The 23,417-nt window shown below is 36.9% G+C and overlaps 1 protein-coding gene across 42 annotated transcripts in view; it reads left to right on the plus strand.

Moving 5' to 3' along the window:
* The window catches only part of INPP4A (inositol polyphosphate-4-phosphatase type I A), a 250,932-nt gene that overhangs the window by 188,125 nt on the left and 39,390 nt on the right, over window positions 1-23,417 (plus strand). For 15 of the 42 annotated variants that reach the window (XM_001363200.5, XM_007501089.3, XM_056808566.1 and 12 more), the window contains 8 exons: window positions 2,106-2,236; window positions 5,140-5,244; window positions 7,767-7,875; window positions 10,359-10,376; window positions 12,757-12,940; window positions 15,361-15,576; window positions 17,864-18,002; window positions 22,558-22,590. In XM_001363200.5, coding sequence (XP_001363237.2) covers window positions 2,106-2,236; window positions 5,140-5,244; window positions 7,767-7,875; window positions 10,359-10,376; window positions 12,757-12,940; window positions 15,361-15,576; window positions 17,864-18,002; window positions 22,558-22,590 — 935 coding nt within the window. Of the gene's footprint in view, window positions 1-2,105; window positions 2,237-5,139; window positions 5,245-7,766; window positions 7,876-10,358; window positions 10,377-12,756; window positions 12,941-15,360; window positions 15,577-17,863; window positions 18,111-22,557; window positions 22,591-23,417 lie in introns of all 42 variants that reach the window. The other 27 variants (XM_056808578.1, XM_056808575.1, XM_007501090.3 and 24 more) reach the window with 5 other exon arrangements.

Genomic DNA, 23,417 nt, shown 5'->3' on the forward strand with positions numbered 1-23,417 from the left:
GAAGTAAGGATAATCAATTCCAAAAAATCCACACATTTACTATGTGTAAAATTTATGTCTTATTTTGCACCTTGGGCCCACCAACCAGCTATTAGGTGTGGAGAACATGCTTTATTTGTCATCCTCTACAGTTATGACATTGATCAAAGTTCTTAAATTTTTCAAAGTTGTTTGTCTTTATGATATTGTTAGTAATGGTGTATAAATAATTCTCTTCTGTTTATTTCACTCTGCATTAGTTCATTCAAGTCTTCTCAGGTTTCTCTGAAACAGTTTCTTCCGTCGTTTCTTTTAGCACAATTCTTGAGTTGTTTCAATTGACCCCATTTGGGGTTTTGACAAAGATATTGGAAAAAGGATATTTTACAGATGAGGAAACTGAAGCCAACAGGGTTAAGTGACTAGTCCAGGGTCAAGTGACTAGCCCAGGGTCCCACAGCTAATATGTGAGGATGCATTTGAACTTGGGAAGATGAATCTTCCTGACTTCAGGTGTTCAGTCCTCTGATGATTACCATTCATTACAAATAAAGAAATTGTTTGTTTACCAAAAGTATTTGCCACTTAAAATTTTGGAAAATATGTCCAAAAATGTTGTTACCATAATTGGGAAAATAAAATAAGTATTTGCCACTGTCACAGAGGAGAGCCAAAGCAGAATCCAGATGAAAGATGGTGAAATTCTGTAGTTGCTCATAGTTATAAATGGTATTGTTTTTATTGTTTCAAACTCTAGAACCTGGTAGAACCTTCTAAAATGAGAGCTAGAATATACCCGAGTTGCTTAATGTTTAGATTTCTAAATATCCTTTTAGGTGTGAGTGAAGAATGGTCCACACTAGGATAGATAGTAAAGTAGACTCCCTGCATGGAGCAGGTCTTGGGTAGAGAAGAACTGAATAGGAAGAAAATATCTGAATTTCTTTTGGAGAATTGACACATGCTTCTAATGACTGAGCTTCTGGCTAGTACAGAGGCTTATCTTCATCTTAGTATTCTTCTCATGGTGTTGTGAAACTGTGAATCATGGAGTACCATAATCTCTGAAGAATTAAAGTTGTAGCCATCCAAAGAACTGTGCAGAGAGGTATATTGTGAGTGTAGGTAGGCAGGAATATAGTATCAGGAAAGAAATGCTCGGAATAAATAGTATAAAGAATTTCCTCAGATGGGAATATGATGGGGAAAAAGATAAAAAATAGTCTGTGGACTCCACTGGTATCCATGCAGTGTTCTATGATCTGTAGAAAGGCACATTGGGTGGATCTGACCCCTTGTGGAGGATTTATGGAAAGACATGGATGGACTAAAGTCTTAAAGGATTAATTGGATTAAAAGGATTAATATGCACCATTGAAGGGAGTATCCATTTATATATGAGATCATAGATTTCATCAAAGTATATGAAATTTCATATTTTAGATGTAAATATTATCATTAGCATTGAAAGTTTGTTTGGATAAATATGGAGAATAAAGGAAAGTGACACAAAATGATGTAAGTAGAAATAGTATACATGGTGACTCCAACAAAATAATGGAAATGACAACAATGGACAAAATGTAAAGGACAACAATAACAAGTGAAAGCAAATGCTCTGCACATAAAACAACCAAGCTTGACCCAAAGAAGAAAGATAAATCTTTAATTTTATATTAATTATACATTTATGTTATACTTATATAATATGCACATATTATATATACTAATTACAAATAAAAATGTGACTACACCCCCTCCCTTCTGTGAAGAGATGAGGCCCTGTTGTCTGAAACATTGCCTGTACTATTGAACTTGAATGATGTATTGGTAGTTTTTGCCTAGCTGCTTTTTCTCTTCCTCTTTTTTTAAAATAAGGGATGGCTTAAGAGAGTGTGTATGTGTGTGTGTGTGGGGAATATTCTGGAAAATTAAAGTGAAATATAAATTTAAAAGTTCGGAAAGAATAAAATAAAATTTCAGAATAGCATATCAAATAGTTTGCCACAGAACCTCTGATTCATTTTCACAGAATACTGGTATTCCATGAACACAGTTTAAGTTGAATATGCCAGTCAGACATAGAGTTGGATCTGCATTATCTATTTTTGTCCCTATCTTTGCAGGGTTTGTGAATTGGAAGAATTGGGAGACCTCTCTCCCTGCTGGGAAAGTCTACGTCGACAAATTGCTACTCAGTACCAAACTATAATACTAACTTACCAGGAAAACCTAACTAATTTACATCAGTACAAAGGTTAGTGGAATTTACCCTTACTCAAACAGGTGCCTTTATATTTTTCCTCTTCAGAAATATGCCATCTGGATTAGGATAGTTCTAATGACTTTATTGATCAATTAAAAGGGATTTTCATAGATTCTCATGTAAAAATTCCTCTAAATATGAGCTGCTCAGAAGATTTCCTTTTAAAAGGTAAGCCTTTAGTAGTTGCCCTAACAATTCTCTAGCTATATAGGGTATTCATCTTTGTCCAGAGTGAATGCAATTTCATTGAAGAATCCAAATTACTTGTTATGAGAACACTAGTCTTCTAAATTCTTTTCTTTTGAATGATAGTTGAAATGAAAATGAAGATTGTATAAGTTTGCACTCTACCTTTTAAAAAATTAAATGTGAAGCTAAAAAAATACCTTACTATTTCTCTTTGTAAGAGAACAGTGGATAATTTTAGCATAGACTCAAAAGAGTGGTATTCTTCAGACCCTCTCTGTCTTTGATTCCAAATTGAATAGGTTTTAGTTTTTAAATATTATTTTTTATTACTTCTCAATTTGTGACTAAATAGTCTCTTTTTTTGGACTACCTTCCTTCATTTCCACTATGCAGAAAGGTCTTAAGTATTGAATATAATTTCTCTACTAAGCATTTAAAATTGACATGAAGAACAAACCTCTGGCTGCCATCTTGGGCTCACACCTCTAGAGCTGGAAGGGACCTTGGTGGCTTTCACATTCTTGAGTGAGAAGCCAAATATTATAATGGAGTTACATGGCCTAGTTAGCTTTTTGAAGAAACTGGGAGAAATGAGTGAAAATATTAAGAATAAGTTATCCAATGAGGAAATCATTTGTCTATAGGTAGATTACAAAGGCATTTAACTGTGGTACTACCAGCTGAAGAATACATTTACTTGATGGTTTTTTCTTCTTTTTCTCCTAACAAAATTAAAAGCCATTAACTTATGACAATTCTATTTCCTTATAATCTATTTTGTGTTTTTGGAGGGGGAAGCAGAGAGGAAAGGGGGAGATGTTGGATTTGTGGTTTACTGGTATTGGAAACTTCCTATAAGGAAACATCCCTAGCCCCTTACTCCATTTGTGACTTTGTGGAAATCACTGAATTTCCTTGGGTCTCAGTTTCTTTATTCATCTAGTACTTTTAAAAATGATGATTACTTCCTCAAGATAGATCAGGAACTGTTTTCCAACTTATACTCTTAGAGAGTTCCTGGAACACTCAAAGGATAGGTGAATTGTCCAGAATCACCCATCTATTCTGTGTCAAAGACAGTGCTTGAACCTAATCACTGTCATGCTGCCTCTAGAACAGGGAACATACCTGGGGTGTATGAACTTGTTTTATTAAATCTTTTGAAAAATGCATTTCAGTATAAATTATTGGTTTCCTTCGTATTATATTTTATGCACTTAAAATCATTTTTCTAAGACGGGGTTTATAGGATTCACTAGACATCCTTTACCCCCCAAAATGCCGAGAACTCCTGCTTTAGAATAAGTTTTTTTTTCATTTAGAGTGAGATTTCCCCCCCAAATCTTTCAAATGAATTTTTTCTTAAGAAAATGGTGATGTGATTTTCAGTCTTGAAATGGACCTATATATATATATATATGTATGTATGTATATGTATGTATATATATATATATATAATAAATACTGTGATATACTCATTTGCTATAAATGTTGAAGATTTTCAAGGTCCTTTGATTTTTTTCATTGCTTTACTCCCCTCACTTATACAGAGTGCCATTATTTGGAAGATAATCTCCCAAAGTACATTAATGTGACATTGGGCAAGTCATTTAACCCCCATTGCCTATCCCTTGCTGCTCATCTTCTGCCTTGGAACCAATACACAATATTGATTCTAAGATGGAAGATAAGATTTTTTTTAATACATTTAAAAAAATCTTATCACCTTGCAGCCAGTAGACTGGTTCTCAAGTTCTGTCTTTGAAGGTTTTCTAGCTTAGTAGAGTCTTTTAGAATTTGTACCCTCTGAGAACCTTAGGTGACCACTAGGCTATGCTATGGCATTGGAGTAGGACTTGAACGAAGGATGGATAACCAAAAAACTTCTAAGGGATTTATTACAAAACTTTTCTAGTCTGTTTATTTTTTTTTAATTTTTCCAAAAATTTTATTTATTTTTTTAGAATATTTTCCCATGGTTACATGATTCATGTTGTTTCCCTCCCTTCCTCCTCCCTCCTAGAGCCAAGGAGCAATTCCATCCAGTCTGTTTATATTGACTAGTTTGTATGTAAAGACGTGTGTGTATGTGTGTGTGTGTGTGTATGCACATACACACACATACATGCATATAAATATAGTTGTTGCTGAATTTGAAAGAGTGATGTAGGAAAATGTAGCACTTTTTTTTGATGCAGCATGAGCCAGTTTCTTTTCCCTGTTCAAGATGGATAGGTGATATTCTAGTTGAGCTGATAGCTTTAATTTTTTACCTTAAAGTATCTCTGTAATTGGAATTAAATAATTTCTGGCATAGCTGTGTGGCAATAGAATATGTCATATCCACCCACATTGCTTTGCATAACTCCGTGACTCCCTGTGTGCATGCCACAGTATTTAGCCAGATCCTCCAAATGGTGTATTGCTGTTTCCATAGAGCTCTGATGACTTTCCTCACCCTTACTAACATCATGTTCCACCCAAACATCCTGGAACTAGTCTGCTGGCCAGCAAATTGCCCTTTCTTCCAGTGTTTACACCCACCTACCATCTGCAAGCTAACATGTTCTTGTAGGCAACTCGAAATCTTCAAGCCACCACCCCAGCATACCTGGCTATATTCAGAAATTTGCTGATACCTTTTTTTCCTGCCATTTGCACATAGAGAATAGCATGTGTATGATATTTCTCTTCTCTTGTTTTAGGCCCCTCATTTAAGGCAAGCAGTTTGAAAGCTGATAAAAAATTGGAATTTGTACCCACAAATTTGCACATACAGAGAATGCGAGTCCAAGATGATGGAGCATCAGGTACTTCTTTCTCTTAACCTTTTCGTTAAGCCCTGGATGGGCTTATCTTGTCGCTAGATAACTATGATCTTAGACAAGCAGGTCCTGGCCTTTTTCATGTGATCATTTGCGGGGGAACTCAAGAGGTATGAGATAGAGATAGGTGAATTTCATATAAATAATATTTTTTTAAAATAAAGGCCAACATTTCCTTCTCTTTATACTTTCATCCCCTGGCCATTTCTAAATCACCAATAATGGTCCATGAATAAGGAAAAGTAGGAGGAAATTGCCTGAATCATTTCCTTAATCCTGTCTACCATCCTCTTGGGTGGCACTAAATAATTATTATCTGAGATAAGAAGGTCCTAATCCTTTTCATGTGATCATTTGCTGGAACTCAAGAGATGTGAGATAGAAACAAAAGAATTTCACATATATATATTTTTAAATTAAAGTGAATTTCATATATATAAGTATATGAAATTCACTTTAAATTTTTTTTAATTAAAGGCCAACATTTCCTTCTCTTTATCATCTCCTGGCCATTTCTTTTTTTTTTTAACTTTTAAAACTTTATTATTCTTGTTATTTTGGTCTGCATTTTCTTTTACAGAATGGTTAATATGGAAATGCTTATTACACATGTATAATCTAGATCAAATTGCTTGTCTTCTCAAGGAAAGGGTTGAGGATAGCAGGAGGGAGAGAATTTATAACTTAAAAATTTTTTAAATGAATGCCCAAAATATTTATTTACTTGTAACTGAGGAAAAAAAACATTATAATAAAGTTGCTCTCTACTCAATAATTATACAAACATGTTCTTTTGCCTACAGCTACCTATTCCTTCACAAAAGCATTCTGATGTGGGCTTAGACAGTTGGCTATATTTTTAAGCTGTTTTAGTCTCTGCTATTAAAAATAAAAACATTTAATTATTGAAAATGAAATATTACATTCCTTTGAAAATGATGACTATTAATTGTAAGTCATTCAATACACAGAAGAAGAGTATTGACTTTGTAGTCATAAGATCAGGGTTCAAATCTTGTCCCTTCTATTTATGATTAGTGTCGCATTGGGCAACAGGATTAATTTCTCCGGTCCTCCCTCAGTTTCCTCATCTGTAAATGAGAGGATTTGGACTAGATGACTTTTGCGGACCTTTCACTCTCTAAATCCTATAATTTCCTAGCAACAGGGATAGCGTACAGCCACAGGGATAAGTAGATCCTAAATTCATGTGATGCTAGACTGTCCAAGAGGTGACTGTGAAGTTCCTTAATGTTTTCTGAGGCTATTTCTTTTTTTTTTTTTAATTTTTTAAGTTTTTAAACACTATTTTATTTAGTCAATTTCAAATATTATTCCTTGGATACAAAAATCATTTACTTTTCCTCCCTCCCTCCTGGTCCATGAAGAAGGAAAAGTAGGAGGAGAATGCCTGATCTATTATTCTCTTGGGTGACTCTGGTACTCATCTCTTGATTTGTAAGATCTATCGAGTACTAAGTTAGGATTTTTTTTCATTGGTTAGACTGTACCCCCTCCTTTTCTTTTTCTTTCCTTCTTTCATTTTTTTTGAACCTGTTATTAGGAAAGTGTGTAAGTTTGCAGAGAGAAGTGGCATGAGACCAGCAGGAAGATTCAGGAAATTTGAAGGAAGGGTTAGGCTGGGACTAAGGCTGCTAGCTGTCTCTCTGGAGAATATCTGGAGGTGGTGGCTGCAAATTTCTTTGGTGACTTATCCTGTCCTTTCCTGCTTGCTGTATTTCATCAAGGCAGTTCCTGGTGAACCTGAACCATCTGCAGTGATTGTGAGAACGGGTCTGGATCTTTTTGGATCTAAGGCCTTCCCTGGCCCTAGCAAAAGTTGACACAGACCCTTCCTTAATTCCAGTTAGGGAGGGTTTAGTTGTAAGTTTAGTTAAGATCAGGGACTGGGGATTTAGGCAATTAGGGAGGATTAAAGTAGGAAATTCACTCAGAAGAAATCTCTGTGATGAGATATTTAGATCTGGTGGGTTTAGATACGGAATATCCTAAATCCCTTTTTCACCTTCCCTTGTTTATTAAATACAACAATCGATCCCTGTTATATAGTGGTCTGTGTTTGTTATCTCAGGACAGGCTCAACCTGGACTGGGCCTGTCAGCCATAGAGAGCCTTCCCACAGTTTGTTCTTCTGATAGTGGCCCTACATTGTAGCATCTAATCCCATCCCCCAAACCCTACCATTATTTCCAACAGGACCTCCGATTTCATTGGTATAGGAAACCACCTCTGTCAGTTCCTGGTGCTCCCTGCTCTACAGCGTACATTTTAGAGAGGCTCCGTGGCGTGCCTAGTGTCGCCCCGCCAGATGGTGCCAGAGGTGGCATTTCCCACCCCATCGGCCGTGCCGTTAGTGTTTAGTAGCAGGCCCTAAAGGCTAGCATTCTCATTTCACTGCCACGAAAAGTTTGCTTTCGGGGCTCCCTGGGCTTCCGATACATCTGCAGACAAGAAGCCGGAGTAACTGGGGCCTTTCTTTCCTTCAGATCAGAACTATGATATCATAACCATAGGAGCAGCCGCGGCCCACTGCCAAGGCTTCAAGTCAGGGGGTCTTCGGAAACGACTGCACAAATTTGAAGAGACCAAGAAACAGTACGTATCTTTGGAGCGTCCTTATCTTCATATCAGCTGGGTGTTCTTCAGGCTGGGGTGGGGAACTCTGCCCAAGAAAGAGCCGCTGTGTAGACTTGGTACCGTGCAGCGTATTTGCATCAAGGAGTTGGCTGGGCGATGGAGGGTGTCAGATGCCTCTTTTCATTCCCTTTCCTTTAAAATTTGAGGATAAATTCCTTTTTAAAAAATGGATCTAACGTTGAAAATCCTATACCAAACAGTTCTTTTTAACTCCTGAACCTGAAATACATGATGTATAACCCTCGAATAACAATCACAGCTAGCATTTCTGTCACGCTTAAAGGTTTTGCAGAGGACTTTTCGTAGATGATCTCATTTAAAAGAATAGCTTTTTGCAACTCTGATGTGGTCAGATTTAATAAGTGTGTCCTCAGAACAAAAATTATCCCCAGTTTCTAGGGCTAACAAGATGGTGGGTGGGGAGGGTCCACCCCGTTTGGTTTTGCTGAATCGCCATCCAAGTAGATGCCGAGGATCCGCTCTTAGAGTCTTAGTTACGTTTCCTCTGTGAAGCCATCCACAAAGAACGGCTCTGCAGTTTGTTCTCTGAGGGCCCTAGAACGTGGGATGCACAGGAAGGGTCATGAAGCCAGTCGAGCAATTACAGAAGTGAATAGGCAGTGACGTCAGGGTGCCAGAGCATTGCGCTGGAACTCCGGCTCGACACTGGTCTTTCCCTTGGCGGCGGAAGGAAGAGACTTTAGGGCAGCTGCTGCCGTGTCTGAGCCCATGGGGATCCGGCCGTAAGCTTGGGCGGCAGGCGTGTCCCGAAGAACCTTGGAAGAGGCAAAGGAAAGGGAACAAAGTTGCCAGTACAGGAAAGTTGGGCCAATGAGGAGCAGCTGAAAGATCCTGAAATGCTTGTTTGTGAAGAAGAGGAATATGAGAGATGCCTTTCGTAGTTCAGTCATCAAGCATATTCTAATGTGGATTGAGTCCCCGATGTGGCCCCTGTGGCGTTCATCCGTGGGGGCACCACGAAAGGCTAAAGCACAGGCCCTGCCCTCATGGAGCCTACATTGTCCTGCGGGACACCACACGCCACGTACTGGGTCTGCACCGAACATAAAGAGAATGTGGAAGGTAGTCTCAGTAGGAGAGGCAGCGGCATCGAGCGGGGGGCAGGGAGAAGCCTTCTTCGGGAGGTGGGATTTGAGGTGAATCTTGTAGGACGGGAAGAAAGCTAAGAGGCAGAGGTGTGGGATACAGTTAGGGCGAAGGCTAAGAATCAGGAGGGGAAATATTTAAGGAACTGCAAGGAGGCCATTATTCGGGATTTCGTGGCGTTAGTGGAGGGTGGTCAAATGTAAGAAAACTGCAATGGTAGGAAGAGGCCAGGATTGAGAAAGGCTTTCAATGGCCAAACAGAGATTTTATATTTGGCCCTGGAAGTAATAGAGAGGCACCGGAGTTTATGGAGGTAGGGAGTAGAATGTGACTCAGACCTCTATTCTAGGAAAATCACTTCCATCAAATAAATGAAAAGGCGCATGGAGGTTGTTGACTATTAACAACAAAATGGGAAGACACGTCTAGGAAAATTCATATGTGCCCCTGCTAGGGTTCAAGGGCTAGACCAGAACGTGATGTCCCAGTAGCTTGCTTTCGATGCTGAGTCAATGCTCTCAAGAATGCTTCCTAAATATAGACAGGTTGAAAAACTAGTCTAGCTGTATAGCTCAGCCATTCCACCTGTACTTGGGAAAACATGATTTATTGTGCTTCCCAGCGAGGGAAGCTTGACCCCAGCCCATACCAGCCTATCCGAAAACATGGGCTTCCATTCCCTCCTTGCATGTGGCTCTGCAATAAGCATTTGAATGAATTTTTTGCTCATTGTGGTGGGTTGTGTGGGACTCATTCACCCTGAGTTAGATGCCCTGAAGAGAAAACTTCTGCTTATACTGTATGAGCAAATAAATTATTCCATAGCATTGCTGCTCTGCCTTCTTGGGGAAATAGGAGAAGTAGGAGAACGAGAGACCTAGGATGAATAATGTTAATGAATTAATGAAAAACACTTCCCTATTGCCTGGTGTTAAAGAGATGCTGAACAATGTGTTCATGAATTTTCCCAAGTGCCCATTCTGTGCACAGTAGAAACAGTGGGTCTTTTTTCACCCCTCCCTGATCTCCCAACACTAATATAAAAACCACTCATAGGCCTTTAGTTTTGCTTTGAAAATTTCTATTGAGAACAAATATATCTATTTTGTGGATGACATGCCCCCCCGCCCCCAACTTTAAGCATGAAGCGACTAGTATACCCTGACTCAATATACATTTGTAGTACAAATTTCATCATTTATACACTCAGGGTTGTTGTTGTTGTTTTTTTTTTTAAGAAATATTTTCAAGAAATCACTTGGCTTATTTTTGCATTTGTTTTTTTTTTCTTTCTCTAACAATCTGCTAACTTTAATTTTGATTCTTTTCTTTAGCAGTTATGAGGAATGTTGGTGAGTTTTCTGTTTGTGGAGACAGTTTTTGTTGGGGGTCTTGTTCTTTCAAAGAAAAGTAATATTGTACTGTTATTTCTAAATGTACAGCGCTTTTTAAATGTTGTGTATCATGGCATCATTGTCTGTGTTGGTTTTAAGTGAAAGTAGTCCTAAATGTTGTAGGAATTTTTAAATTTTCCTTTTCCAACTGCAATTTTCTTTAATAATGAATAGCTAATTCTCAACTTATTACTTTCTTTCAAAACTTTTTAGCTTGAATGTGAAGCATGACAATTGACTCTAAAAGAATAAGCTTCTATTTCCCTTTAATATGAAGAAAAATTAAGAAAGCAATATGTTTGTGTTTCTGCTTTTTCCCTTGTCAGATACTTTTGTCTTAATTTGGAATTATTTTCAAATAATTTTCTTTTACAATCATATCATCATCTTGTCCCCTTCCCCACTGAACCATTAGTACAGAATATAGTATATCTTCCTCCTAGAATGAAGTGATTAAATAAGTAGCAATGTCCAGGGTAGGCATCCTAAATTATTTTTGTCATGAATTTCTATTGCAATGTATTGGACACCAATGGACCTCTTCTTAGAATAATATTTGTTGCTTAGATTCATAATTTAAGGAAATGCCAAAGTTCAGTTAGAGGTTAGTGAAAATAAAGATATAATTTTCCCCCATTTCCAAAATCATTCCCCAGATCCCATTTTAAGAACCCCTGATTTTGAGAGTCCTCTCTGGATTTTTTAATTCGACTTTAACAAATCACATTAATAACATCAAGGTATTTATTGCAGCATGGCTTCCCTTCTTAATATAGTCCTTTCTAATATAGTCATAATTATTTTTTAAAAAAGTAAATAGAATTCACACATACCTTACACCACTTCAATTTGCACAAAGAACCTACCAAATAGAAGCTCCAAAATTTCCCTTTTCTCACTTCTCCCATATCCTCTTTATGGTGAATGTTGCAAATTAAGACAATGAAAACATAGGTGAAAATGCTAGGAATAAAATATTATGTTATTCTTCACCAAATGTGGAAGGACAGTGAAGTAAAGGCTTTTAAAATGCATTTTGAAATTATGAATATAATAGTAAATTAGTTCTAAATGGACTGCTATTCATTTGAAAAAAGTAATTGCAGATTGGAAAGTGGGTGTTTGTGAATCTCATGCTGTGAAATGAAATTCTTGTCCTGGAACAGAGATCTGAGCTCAGTCTGCTGCATGGGCTTCTGGCAAATCCTTTGTTTTGCATGTTCGCCCGATTGTGGGGATGAGAGATGATTATCCATCCCTATGTAGATAGTCTAATTTATGAGGCAGTAAAGGCTGTTTGACCATGGGCATCTATAATGGAAATGTAGAATGAGTGAGATGAATGCCACCTTTTGCTCTTACGTGGCTATCTCATCCTTCCGTTGGTCCATACCCAGAGAAAACCAAAGTGCATCCTTGGAGAGATAATTAAATTTCCCCTCCTCCTGGAAGAACATGTACCTTTTTAGACATGGTCCCTGATCTTTCAGTTGTATGCACTATGAATTCTAAGCTTTTCTTGTTTTCTCTAATTCTTGCTCTCACAGCTTTTTTTTTTCAAAATAGGAAATATATTTATAGCTTTGGAGTCTTGGCTGAAAAGACTTGTGTCTTTCATTTAGTTTTTTTCCAGCTAGCAGCCAGACCTCAAGTCCCTAACCCTTAAGAAGAAGTTGTTTTTTTTCCTTACAGAGACAGCATTCCAAACCAGGCCACTCATTTTTACTGAAATTCATGTTCTGGCTGTGCCCACAGAATACCTTATGCTTAACCAGTTTGGATAATGGTCTTTGTTTGCCTAGTAGTGACTAAGTGGACTGAGGGAGGAGGAGGGTCACAGATTTGACCTATTATTGAAGAGTTTAATATCTCTTAGATCCTCTTAATTTGAGAATTCCTTCTCCACAACAACTGATAAATCAAGATAGAAAAATTCAGAATAGAAAAGGCCTGGTCCTTTGAAGTACCAGGGGAAAAAAAAAAGATACAGTTTACTCATGGATTGGAAAGATTAGAGATGAACAGAATAAAAGAAGATAAAAATGCTAGTTGGCCAAATAAAAGGAACCCCCCAAAAAGTTTTGTTAGCAAAATTCACCACTAAAATTGTCTGTTCCCCTTCAATGTACCTTATTACTACTTTCAGTGGGCATAAACAGCCACTAATTATGCGGTTGATTAAATTTTTTGAGAGAGAACTCCATGTAGGTGAAAGACAAAGAAGCTTGGGATAATTATTCTTAGTTACTTAGGGAGAGATGATTGGGTTCAGCAGGGGGAAAATACTCTGAGTTACTAGACTATTCTGAGTATCATTTTAATACCTTTCTTTTTTCAGTACCTCGCCCAGCTGCCAATCAATAATATACGCACCACAGGATATCATCAGAGCAAAGGAGATTATTGCCCAGATCAACACCTTAAAAACCCAAGTCAGTTACTATGCTGAGCGGCTCTCTAGGGCAGCCAAGGACAGATCAGCTAATGGCCTTGAAAGAACGCTTGCCATCTTAGCAGATAAGGTATGGGGATGACAGCTTATATTTTAAAAGGAGGGCATTTGTCATAGATGATAAGAGCCTATATCAGTATCCTTTTTACACTGAGAGAATGGGAAAATGTTAGATCTGGAAGATACTTTAGTAATCCTCCTCTCATTTCTAGAAGAAGAAATGAAGACCTAGTGAGACCAAGTGGCTTCCTTAGGATGTGATGAAATATTATTTCAGGATCATTGTGTCATAGTATTATCACTAATTCCTCATAATTGAATGAAAGAATTGATTGTTATCAGAAATAGAAACTTGAAACCAAACTGAAATAGGCAAGTATGGCATAGTGGAGAGGCCATTGGCCAGAAGGATTTGGTTTTAAAATCTACCCTAAATGCTAATTGTGTGACTCTGAACAAGTCTCTTAATTTCTTAGGTTCTTTATCAGCAAATTGAGAGAAAGAGTTGGACTCAGAGGTCCTTTCCAACTCTTATGTCCATGTTCATTTGAGCTTCATTGATTATTTCTTAAGTCAGATGATGTAAATTTATATTGAAAAGAATCAGATATATTTTGAAGAATAATCTGTGTGTCCACCTCCAGAGAAAGACCTTTTTTAGAAAAATAAAGAAGCAAGATATGGTTTTACATATTTTTTTTTGTCAAATTATGCCTTTTCTACTGTGGGGAAGGGAAGAAAAAGGAGGCAAAGAGATACCTGGGAATTTTAATGTAACAAAGAAATAAATTTAAAAATTAAAGAAAAGAAAGAAAAGAACCACTGCTTTGTCCCACAAGGATTTATTAAGTATTTTTTATACTGTGCTGGGTAATAGAGATACAAAGATAAAAACAAAGCTCTTGCCCTGATGAAGCTTATATTACTCTACTGATTTTAGGAGAATTCCTCAGTGTCAGAGATAACATTTCCCAGCAATGAAGCTTATCTAAATGTTACTCAAAAGTCTTTGAAAGGAAATTGTGCCATACTGACAAAGAGCATTGGATTTGGAGGTAGAAATCTAGTTGATTATTTTCCAAATCAAATTATGTCAATTTATTTTGAAACTCAATATAATTTAAGACCTGGGCTTAATTGCCACTGGGGTGCATTAAGGGGAGTAGTACTTCCCTTTTGACCCATCTCAGATTGTTCCTTTAATCCCTTCCTGTCATTTTAGCTCCTCTTTCTGCCACAAAAGATATAGTAAAAATTTCAAAATGTGATGACATTGATTTTAGACATTTCAACTCTGCAGATTTCTGGTTCCTTATCTATAAAATGAAGGGGCTGGATTATGCTCAGTGGTCTCTGAGGGCCCTTCCATCTCTTTAATACTAAGACCTTGTGCATAGACTAGTGGGAAAAGCACCAGATTCCTAGTTAGCCTGCCTGTGTTACTACCTTAGTTTCCTCATCTGTCAAATGTAGTAATATCTACAGCTGAATCAGAGGCAGGGTTAAAGCTCAAATCAGATAATGTGAATCAGATTAAAATATAATTGAGGATTGTTTAACTAAAATACAAATAGAGGGGACAGCTGGGTGGTTCAGTGGATAAGTTAAGAACACCTAGATGAGATGATTCTAAATTGGAAGGTAAGGGCATAAAAATAAAATAAAATACAAATATACTACAAATGGATAATATTCGTCTGTGGTTTTCAAAGTCATAGGATCCTGTTTCTATTGGAGTTTGACCCTACTTTTGTCTACAAACACCATGTGCTAGATAGTAGCAACTATTGTTACTTTTAAAAAACTCTTACTTTCCATCTTAGAATCAATATTAAGCATTGGTTCCAAGACAGAAGAGTGGTAAAGACTAGGCAGTGGGGGTTAAGAGACTTGCCCAGGGTCACACAGCTAGGAAATGTTTGAGGCCAAATTTGAACCCTGGGCCTGCCTCTCAATCCACTGAGCCTCATAGCCACCCCCTTGAGTTAATTCTTAAAGAAAAGTTTGATTCCAGGAATCAGAACTTCATTGGAAAATTATGAGATAGTTACTACAGTTATTATTATCTCCATTTTAAAAATGAGGAAATTAAGGCTTAAAGAAATGGTATGATTTGTCCTTGATCACATAGCTGGTATGTATAAGGGACAGGATTTAAATCCATTGGTTCATCACTTAAGAGCTAGAAGGGAGCATCACATCCAGGTGTTCTTAGCTTAGGGTCCATGAACAGATTTTTAAAGGAATTTGTAGAGGGGGAAAAATGACCTCTAACTAGAATTTAGCATTTCCTTCAATTATTATTCAATTCAATTCAATTATTTAAAAACTCCATCAGCTATATTTTTCTTTTTTTCTTTAAGGCAGGAGGGAATAAGGTAGTAATGTTTTACCTTAGGAAAAAATTTATTCTCAAAAGAAAACAGAAGACTGGCTGAAAAACAGCTCGATTGAAAGGTTTAGCAATAACCGGTGTTTCTTTTTTCTCAGACAAGACAACTGATTACTGTCTGTGACTGTAAATTGCTGGCTAATTCGATACATGGACTAAATGCTGCTAGACCTGATTACATTGCCTCAAAAGCATCTCCCACCTCAACTGAGGAGGAGCAGGTGATGCTCAGGAATGATCAAGACACTCTTGTGGCAAAGTATACAGGAAGAAATAGTCGATCTCTCCATGCAGACTGGCATGAGGCAGAATGGGTAAGTGGATGGATTGTGGCTAAATAGCTCAATGTCAAAAAGACCCGGGTTCAAACGTGGCCTCAGGCATTCACTAGTTTGTGATCTCTTTTTGCTTAATCCACTGGAGAAAGAAATGGCAAACCACTGAGGTATCTTTTCTGAGAAAACCCCATGGATAGTATTGGGGTGCTCTGTGGTCTCTGGGGTCATGAAGAGTTAGACACAACTGAACCACAACAGTACTAGATTGAAAAATGAAAATGTATTCCCATGTTTCTACTCCTGGGAGTCTCCATTTTGGGACACTACCATTTCAAGAAGGTCATGGTTCCACTTTCTCTGCATGGTGCTTTCCAAGCCACCATGTTTCACCTTGGACGTGGCCCTTCCCTTTAGGCCCCACCGAGTGTCAGTCAGGTTCTTTTGGCCAAATGGGGAAGGAAAATCATGGAGGATGTAAAGCCATCTTGGAAGGCTTCATAATTTCTCTTTCTGAGTTCCTCTATTCTCCCTTGATTCACTGAAGTACCTTCACTGTCCCTTAAGATCATTAGATGGCCTGGAGTAGTATACTTATGCCTGGGAAAGTCACTTATTTTTGAGAATTATTCTTGAATTTCTACCCTTTTGAAAATAAATGCATTTATTGATGCTTAAAAAAACCCCAATATTATAGTCATTTCCCATTGACTTAGAACTTAAACACTTAGAACAGAAACAGTTAAGCAAAAGAAAGTGAGCCTCATGCCAGGTATAGCCCATCACCTTCTTGCTCTTCAGTTCAGGAACTTTGTTCTTCTTGTACCCTTTTTTATTTCATTTACCTCATCAGAGGAAAGAAAGAAAGATCTTCCCTGTTAACCCATCTCAGATCGGTCTTTTAATCCCTCCTTGTTGTTTTAGTTCCTCTTTCTGCCACAACTGATATGTCAGACAACAAAATGTCATGACATTGATTTTTGACAAGTCATTTCAGCTCTATTTTGGTTCCTTATCTATAAAATGAAGGGGCTGGATTAGGCTCCGTGGCCTAAAGATCCGTAAAGAAATGGATCTTATCTATGATTTAATATGAATAATATCTATTGATTTCCAATCACTTAATATTCCCTTTCTTAGGAAATAAATAATTACATTTACATTTTACATTTTAGGTTACCATGCCTTTACATTTTAGGTTACCATGCCTTGATAGCATCATTCTTTAAGTAGAGAGTAGTACCAAATCCCCTAGTTTAGTTGGATGCATTTGGCAATCATCATGTCACTATATTGGGGAAAGTTTTAAACAGGAAGTGAAGTGCTTTCTATTGCCTTGGAAAATGGTACATAGAGGAACATTTGTTTGCTAAAAGTAACAATTTTATTTTCTAAGAGAACAATGCAACTTTATAGCCTTTTAAAATTTGTTTATTGAGGAAATCATTTAGAAACATTATTTTGGGATCATAGAGATCATAGCTGGAAGAAATCCTGTGGGCCATCTAGTTCAGTGCCTTCATTTTACAGACAAGGAGACCGAGGCCCAGAGTTTAGTGGATTTTCCCAACATTACACAAATAATGAGTGGCAAGGTCCTCTGATTAAAAACCCAGCACATTTTTCCATAGTACTTTTCTCTGGGATGGCATTAAAATGAAAAGCAGTGAATTATTGGATTTTCCAAGTCTTCTTATTTGGGATTTCTAACTAGGACAATTAGGTAGCATGGTGAATATAGAGAGCACCAGGAACTGGATTCAAATATGGCCTCAGACACTTGTGGCTGTGCAACCCTGGGGAAGTCACCTAACCCCAATTGACTAGCCCTTGCCACTCTTTCTTAGAATTGATATTAAAACTGAAGATAGGAGTTTTAAAAACTAAAAAACAAAAACAAAAACCCACCTGCTGATAAACAGCTAGGCACCCTCAGTGTAATTATAGTAGATATTAACAGCTGAGGGCAGGGGATTGGAAGAATAAAACCCTCATGGATAAAAGAAGATAATCCACTGTGTTCATCCTGGCCCAGTAGCCCTTGTTTTCCCACTATTATTCATTCATAATACTTTGCTGTTTCCTGAGATCTCTGGGAAAATTCCCCATAGCAAGCTTGGGAAATGCTCTAATGGAGTTTATTTTGTTTTGGGAAAAAAAAAACAGATAAAATTTTAACAAAAATGTGAGTCCATCATTGTCATAAGCCTCAGTGCATCCTGAAGGCTCAAACTTTTATTCTGGATAAATTTGTGGGACTTAGGAACTCCGTCAAGGAGTGCTTGTTTTAGAAAAAGTAATAAGGGAGGCATTTTTTTCTTTTAAGGAAAAAGTTTGGTTGAATGTCGACAAAAGCCTAGAGTGCATCATCCAGAGAGTTGACAAACTTCTCCAGAAAGAGCGATTGCATAGCGAGAGCTGTGAGGATGTTTTCCAGTGTGATGTCAGCGGGCCGAGTAAGAAAGGTAATCGGGATAATCGAGCCTATTGGATAAAACCGGAATCCTCACATGACATCTCATCATGCTCCCTCTCCATGCCATCTGCTGCCTTCCATTCTCATTGGAGCACAAGTGCGTATGAGCCATGCTTCTCGCCTTCTGTTGCTTTTTTTTCCCATTGCTGCATCATTGGTCTTTTTCATTTGTCTTTCCAAACCTCTTGAAGCACACCTTTTATTCAGAGTGCAAGGATTGTTGTCACAAATGAGCAGGATATTTCAGCTTAAGCCTCTTTTCTGCTAGGGAGTATATCCTGAGGGCCAAATTTCATGTTAACTTTTAAAAATCAAAATCCTATGTATGAAAGGCGATCGCTGGCCATTTCTAAATCCTAGGGAAGGGCCGTGGCATTTGCTTATTTTAGAAAGCCTACTGTGCTTTCCAAGTTTTTCCTAGGCCTTTTTAAAACCAAAGTTGATATCTGAAGGTGACTGTTAGTAAACTTGTCATTTAGTGAAGAATGGAAGGAGTCAGATAGGGGAAGAAGAAGGTAGACTTACAGAGACCAAATGCTTGTTGCATTTTTTTAAAGGCTTAATTATAAGACTAGCAGTTTTAATTCTTTCTCTTTTCCCAGACAAGCGTGCTAAAATGTGACATATCTAGACATTGATCTTGACTATAAAACTCAAAGACTTTGATGGAATTATTTATGACCATGCTTTAAAGATAAAACTCCAATTAAATTTCCTCTCTTTTAATACCATCTCTGCGTGTGTTCTAAGTAGGGGAGGAAGCTCAAAATAGCAGCCTATAAGATAATTGCTGTCTTCTTGAAATGGATGCAAAAAAGGTCATGTGTGCATGGTATAGCAGCTGGATTATTACCTAAAAACAACCATAGCAACAATTTCTGTCCTCTCTTTAGCCCTTCTATGGTAGTTTTTAGGCAGTATGAATTTATGTAGTCCAGTCAGGATGTTTCAGATAAAAAAATTGAAGTCCTTTGGTTGTTAATAGGAAGAATTTAACTCATTATACTTAAATCCTGCTTGTGAATCAGGAATTATTGTAAATAAATTAGTATTGGTAAATAAAAAAATGAAGTCCTTCATTTATAAGGTTTTCTTCATTTGAACATGTCCTACTCAATATGAAGTGCAAAGGCAGCATTTTGTTTGAGCCTTAGTTTGGTTTTTTAAAAAACCTTCTTCCATCTTAGACTTAATACTGTATATTGGTTTCTAGTCAGAAGAGTGGCAAGAGCTAGGCAATGGGAGTTAAGTGACTTGCTCAGTCACACAGCTGGGAAATGTTTACGGTCAGATTTGAACCCAGTTTGACCTTCCATTTCCAGGCCTGGCTGTTTATCCACTGAATCACCTAGCTGCCCCTGAGCTTTACTTTTAACTGTATTCATATCCTTCACTTGTTTCATCCACAAGGAAATATTTGTACTTGCTGAACATATAATTAGTACACATATTTGTTTTGCATTTCTCTTTGTGTAGTGTTTATTTTTATCACAATAAGTATTTATTGGTTCATGCTCATTCAACTTTAATTCGGATTTTGTCATTTTAAAAATCATGTCTCAAAAATGTTAAATAACTGTGACTACTTAAATAGATAAAATATATGTTTAATCAACTGTATTTCATATACATCTGTAATTTCAATGTTATCTGCAGGCATAGTTAGGTACTGTAAATAGACTGACATAAATTTGTTAAGTAGATATGTAAACAAGTGTTTATTTTTGGTCTGTAGACATAGACTTTTATAAGTTTGTATACTATGAAAATTAGTTTGCCTATAATCGTTTGTCTTAAATGTGTGTTTCAAATGATTTTTATTTGCTGATCCAAACACAAGAAGATGTATGAAACCATATGCCATTAACACAAATGACATCCAAATTCTTAGTTTTAGAATTTGCTATTTATCAGGAAAAGTCCCCCAAGCACTAAGTGATATGAAATATTAGAACTGAAGAAGCACTTGTGTATCTTCTTTTAGGCCACGATAGACATTTAAAAAGTAGACCCAAACCATTTTAGCAAATGTTGGAGAAGTAGCTTATTGGTATATTTTGTTTTACCTTCTCTATTCCAACATTCCTAGAAAAACACCTTTTAACATCAATTTTAAAAGAGGAAAAAGTTAAGCAAGACTAAACAATGTATCAAAAAAGTCTTTAAGTTGTCTGCTGTGTTCCAAAACTCTGGTTTACCTACCACCTTTGCAAAGAAAGGAGGTGCAGTCTTATAACTCTTCTTTGGAGCTAAGCACGGTCATTATAATTTCACAGGATTAAATTTCTGCTATTTTTTTAACAAAACCTTTTGTACCATATTCAATAATTATAGCAGTTGTTTTGGCTTAATGAGTAGAGCTTATTCTACATAAAATAGCTTCATTAAATAACTTCTCTTCCTTCCCTTCCTTCCTTTTTTTTTTAAAGTGGAGTCAGCACCTTAAGGCTTCATTTTCCATTTTTGTCCTTGGTCTTTATTTTCACCTTTTAATGAGAAATGAAGTAGAAACCTGGCATGCTTTTGTGCTGAGCATTAATTAGGGTTTGTTCAGCAAAAACAAGTTGTAGGGCTGCCAGAAAACATAGGACCTAGCTGTGTGAGGAGGCTGTATATCAGTGGAAAATAAAGGCAAAGTTTCAATACAGGTTAAACAAAAATATGCCCCCCATAGATATGTGGATATGCAGAATTTGGGAAAATGGCCTTTTTCTACAGTGCTTCAGAACTTCAGGTATCTTAAGCCATTTTCTTATCTTTCCCCCCAAAGTACTCAAACAACAACACATTACTATTTATTCTCCAGTGCTTAAGTTACTAATACTATCGCTATACCCTCTGGGTTTATGGCTTTGATGAAACGTTCTAAATTTAGATTAGTATTATCCCATTCTCCAATGGATTGAGATTTTAATTGATTGAGATTGAGAAATTAAATTTGTGTTTAGACATCAGTGTCACTTCTTATGCTTTGTTTTTTATGTTCCTTCCTCTCTGGAAAGCTCCAAGCATGTTAAAACTTCAGATTATGAGACCATTATTTTTTTCTTTCTTTTCCCCATTTCTAAAAATTATCTTTGGGATTACTAGGCATAGATTATCTCTTATCTACATGCCACTTTTTATAATATGTAGTGAATGAAGGCCTCTTCCTACCTAACATCAGGAGTGTACCAAAGAGAAGCAATATTACTAAGTTTAGGACAGAGGATATAGCCCTTTTCTCCTTGATTGTGTCATTCATCCAAAAAAAATCAATCTTTTTTCAGCCCACTCAGCATGCTTAGAAGATTCCTTAACAGCTTCTCAGAAATTGGTTTCTAAATAGTTAATTCCTCTATAAGAAACTAGTATATTTTTGGTGATTAAGTATATAGAAGTAAATATGCCATGGGGCAGAGAATCAGCTCTCCTGTCATTTGTTTTTTACTGAAAGCTTTGGTTCCAAGGAGGCAAAATTCAAAATGGAGACCTCTCTACAACATAACTTTTCAAATGTGATATCTTTATGGTGTTAGATTCAATTGAAGAGTACAGCTAGAAGATTCATTAAGGAAATGAAATTGAAATGAGCCCTACTACTAGGAAGGTTGAGGAGGGTGGATTACTTGAGCAATAGTAGGACTAAATCTAATCAGGTGTTCACACTAAAGAGGCCACCAACCAAGCTGCCAAAAGAAGAATTAAGTTGCCTAGTTTGTTAATGGAACAAGTTAAAGCTTCTGTCCTAATCAAGCCTAGGAAATATAAGAAAACCCAGCCTCAAAAAATAAAGAACTAAATAAATAAACAAACAAACAAATAAATAAACAAATAAACAAATAAATAAATAAATAAATGGCTTCTAAGGTGAGATACAGTGTGTGTTGGTAAAATATCTATAACTCCCCTGCCCAGGCCCAAAGTATAGAAATTTTTGCTGATAGATATTCTACACACTAGAAAATGAAGTAGTCAATTTTGGGCATAATGGTTTCATTACTGAACCTTATTGTGTTTGAATCTTAAACTTCCTTCTCCCAAAGTAAGAGAGAAGGGACATCATGCCAGGTAACTGATTTTGAATTTCCTTCATTGTTAATTAGTCCATAAATCTCTACTGGTCTTTCGATGCATATTTGCTTGCAAATAGAGGTTTTCCATTTACAATGTTTCAGCTATAAGCTTTCCAAAGGGAAATGTCACATTGTAACATTAATTCCAGTGTTCTATCATATATTTTGTGTTGAAGAACTAATTAAGAATACGAATAGTGTATGTTTCTGTACAAAAAAAAATATTCTAATTCATATTAGCAGTCCAATCACATGAATGTTACTCTCTGTTAAGTGGTCAATCAATCAGTAAGCATAAATGCCTACTAAGTGCCAGGTGCTGTGCTAAGCCCTGGTCAGGTCCAGCAAATTGATGACCCGTCTTCTGCTGTTTGTTCAGCTGCTTTACTGAAAGCTGTTTATGCCCTTGCCCTGAGCATTTGAGTTGCTTATGTTTAGACTGTTTTGCTGCTACTTAATCATGCATGTTGCACCTCCATTTCTGTGCAGATAGCAGCCCCCCTCCTGAAGAATCCAGCCCAGGTATGTGTGTTTTCCATTCATGGCTTCTGCAGATTTGCAATTTCTGTTGATATTTTATTGTTATTAAATTAAGTGTTAGTATTTAATTAGGGTAACATCTGTAGAAAAATGAGCAAAAATTTCTTTAGGTACTTTTGTAGAGAGACAACTTGTCATGGGGGATAGGGAGCTGAACTTTGAGTCAGGGAACTCTGGGGTTCAGATAGCACCTCAGATGTTTGCAAGCATTGTGGCCCTGGACAAGCCACTTCTCTCCAGGCTTCACACTTCCTCATTTCTACAATGAAAGGGTTGGACTGAGTCCTGTAAGTTCCCTTCCAGTTCTAAAACTATGATCCTATAATACTAACTAGTAAAAGTATTTTAATAGCTACTTTAAAAAAATCATTCAACAAATTTTGCTCAAAGTTAGATGCTCAATAAAAATACTGTACTAGGCACTGATGGAGATATAAAAATGAATTTACAACATGGTCCTTACCCTCAAAGAGCTTATATTCTAGATGGGTTTACAACAGAAAAGCATTAAGCCTCATTAGACGCTGATTGTAATTCTGTCCTATGTTGCCTTGAGTTCAGATGAGAGAGAGCTTACTATTAGTGTAGGAATCAGAAAAGGCTTTCTAAAAGCTACAGAATGGGACCTGGATCCAGAATTTCAGCAATTGGAAATGCAGGAGGAGGGTTCTGATTGTAGAAGCTGGTGCCACTAAAGATATAGAAGCAGAAGAATATGATATTTTCATTTTGGGTTGTCTTTGTGTGTTTTGTTTTTCTAGATAAGGGAAACCTGAGTGGGGTTTTGTTTTGCTTTTAAGAACTTAAGA

Source organism: Monodelphis domestica, chromosome 8, assembly GCF_027887165.1.
Source record: "Monodelphis domestica isolate mMonDom1 chromosome 8, mMonDom1.pri, whole genome shotgun sequence".
In the NCBI taxonomy this organism is placed as follows: Eukaryota; Metazoa; Chordata; class Mammalia; order Didelphimorphia; family Didelphidae; genus Monodelphis; species Monodelphis domestica.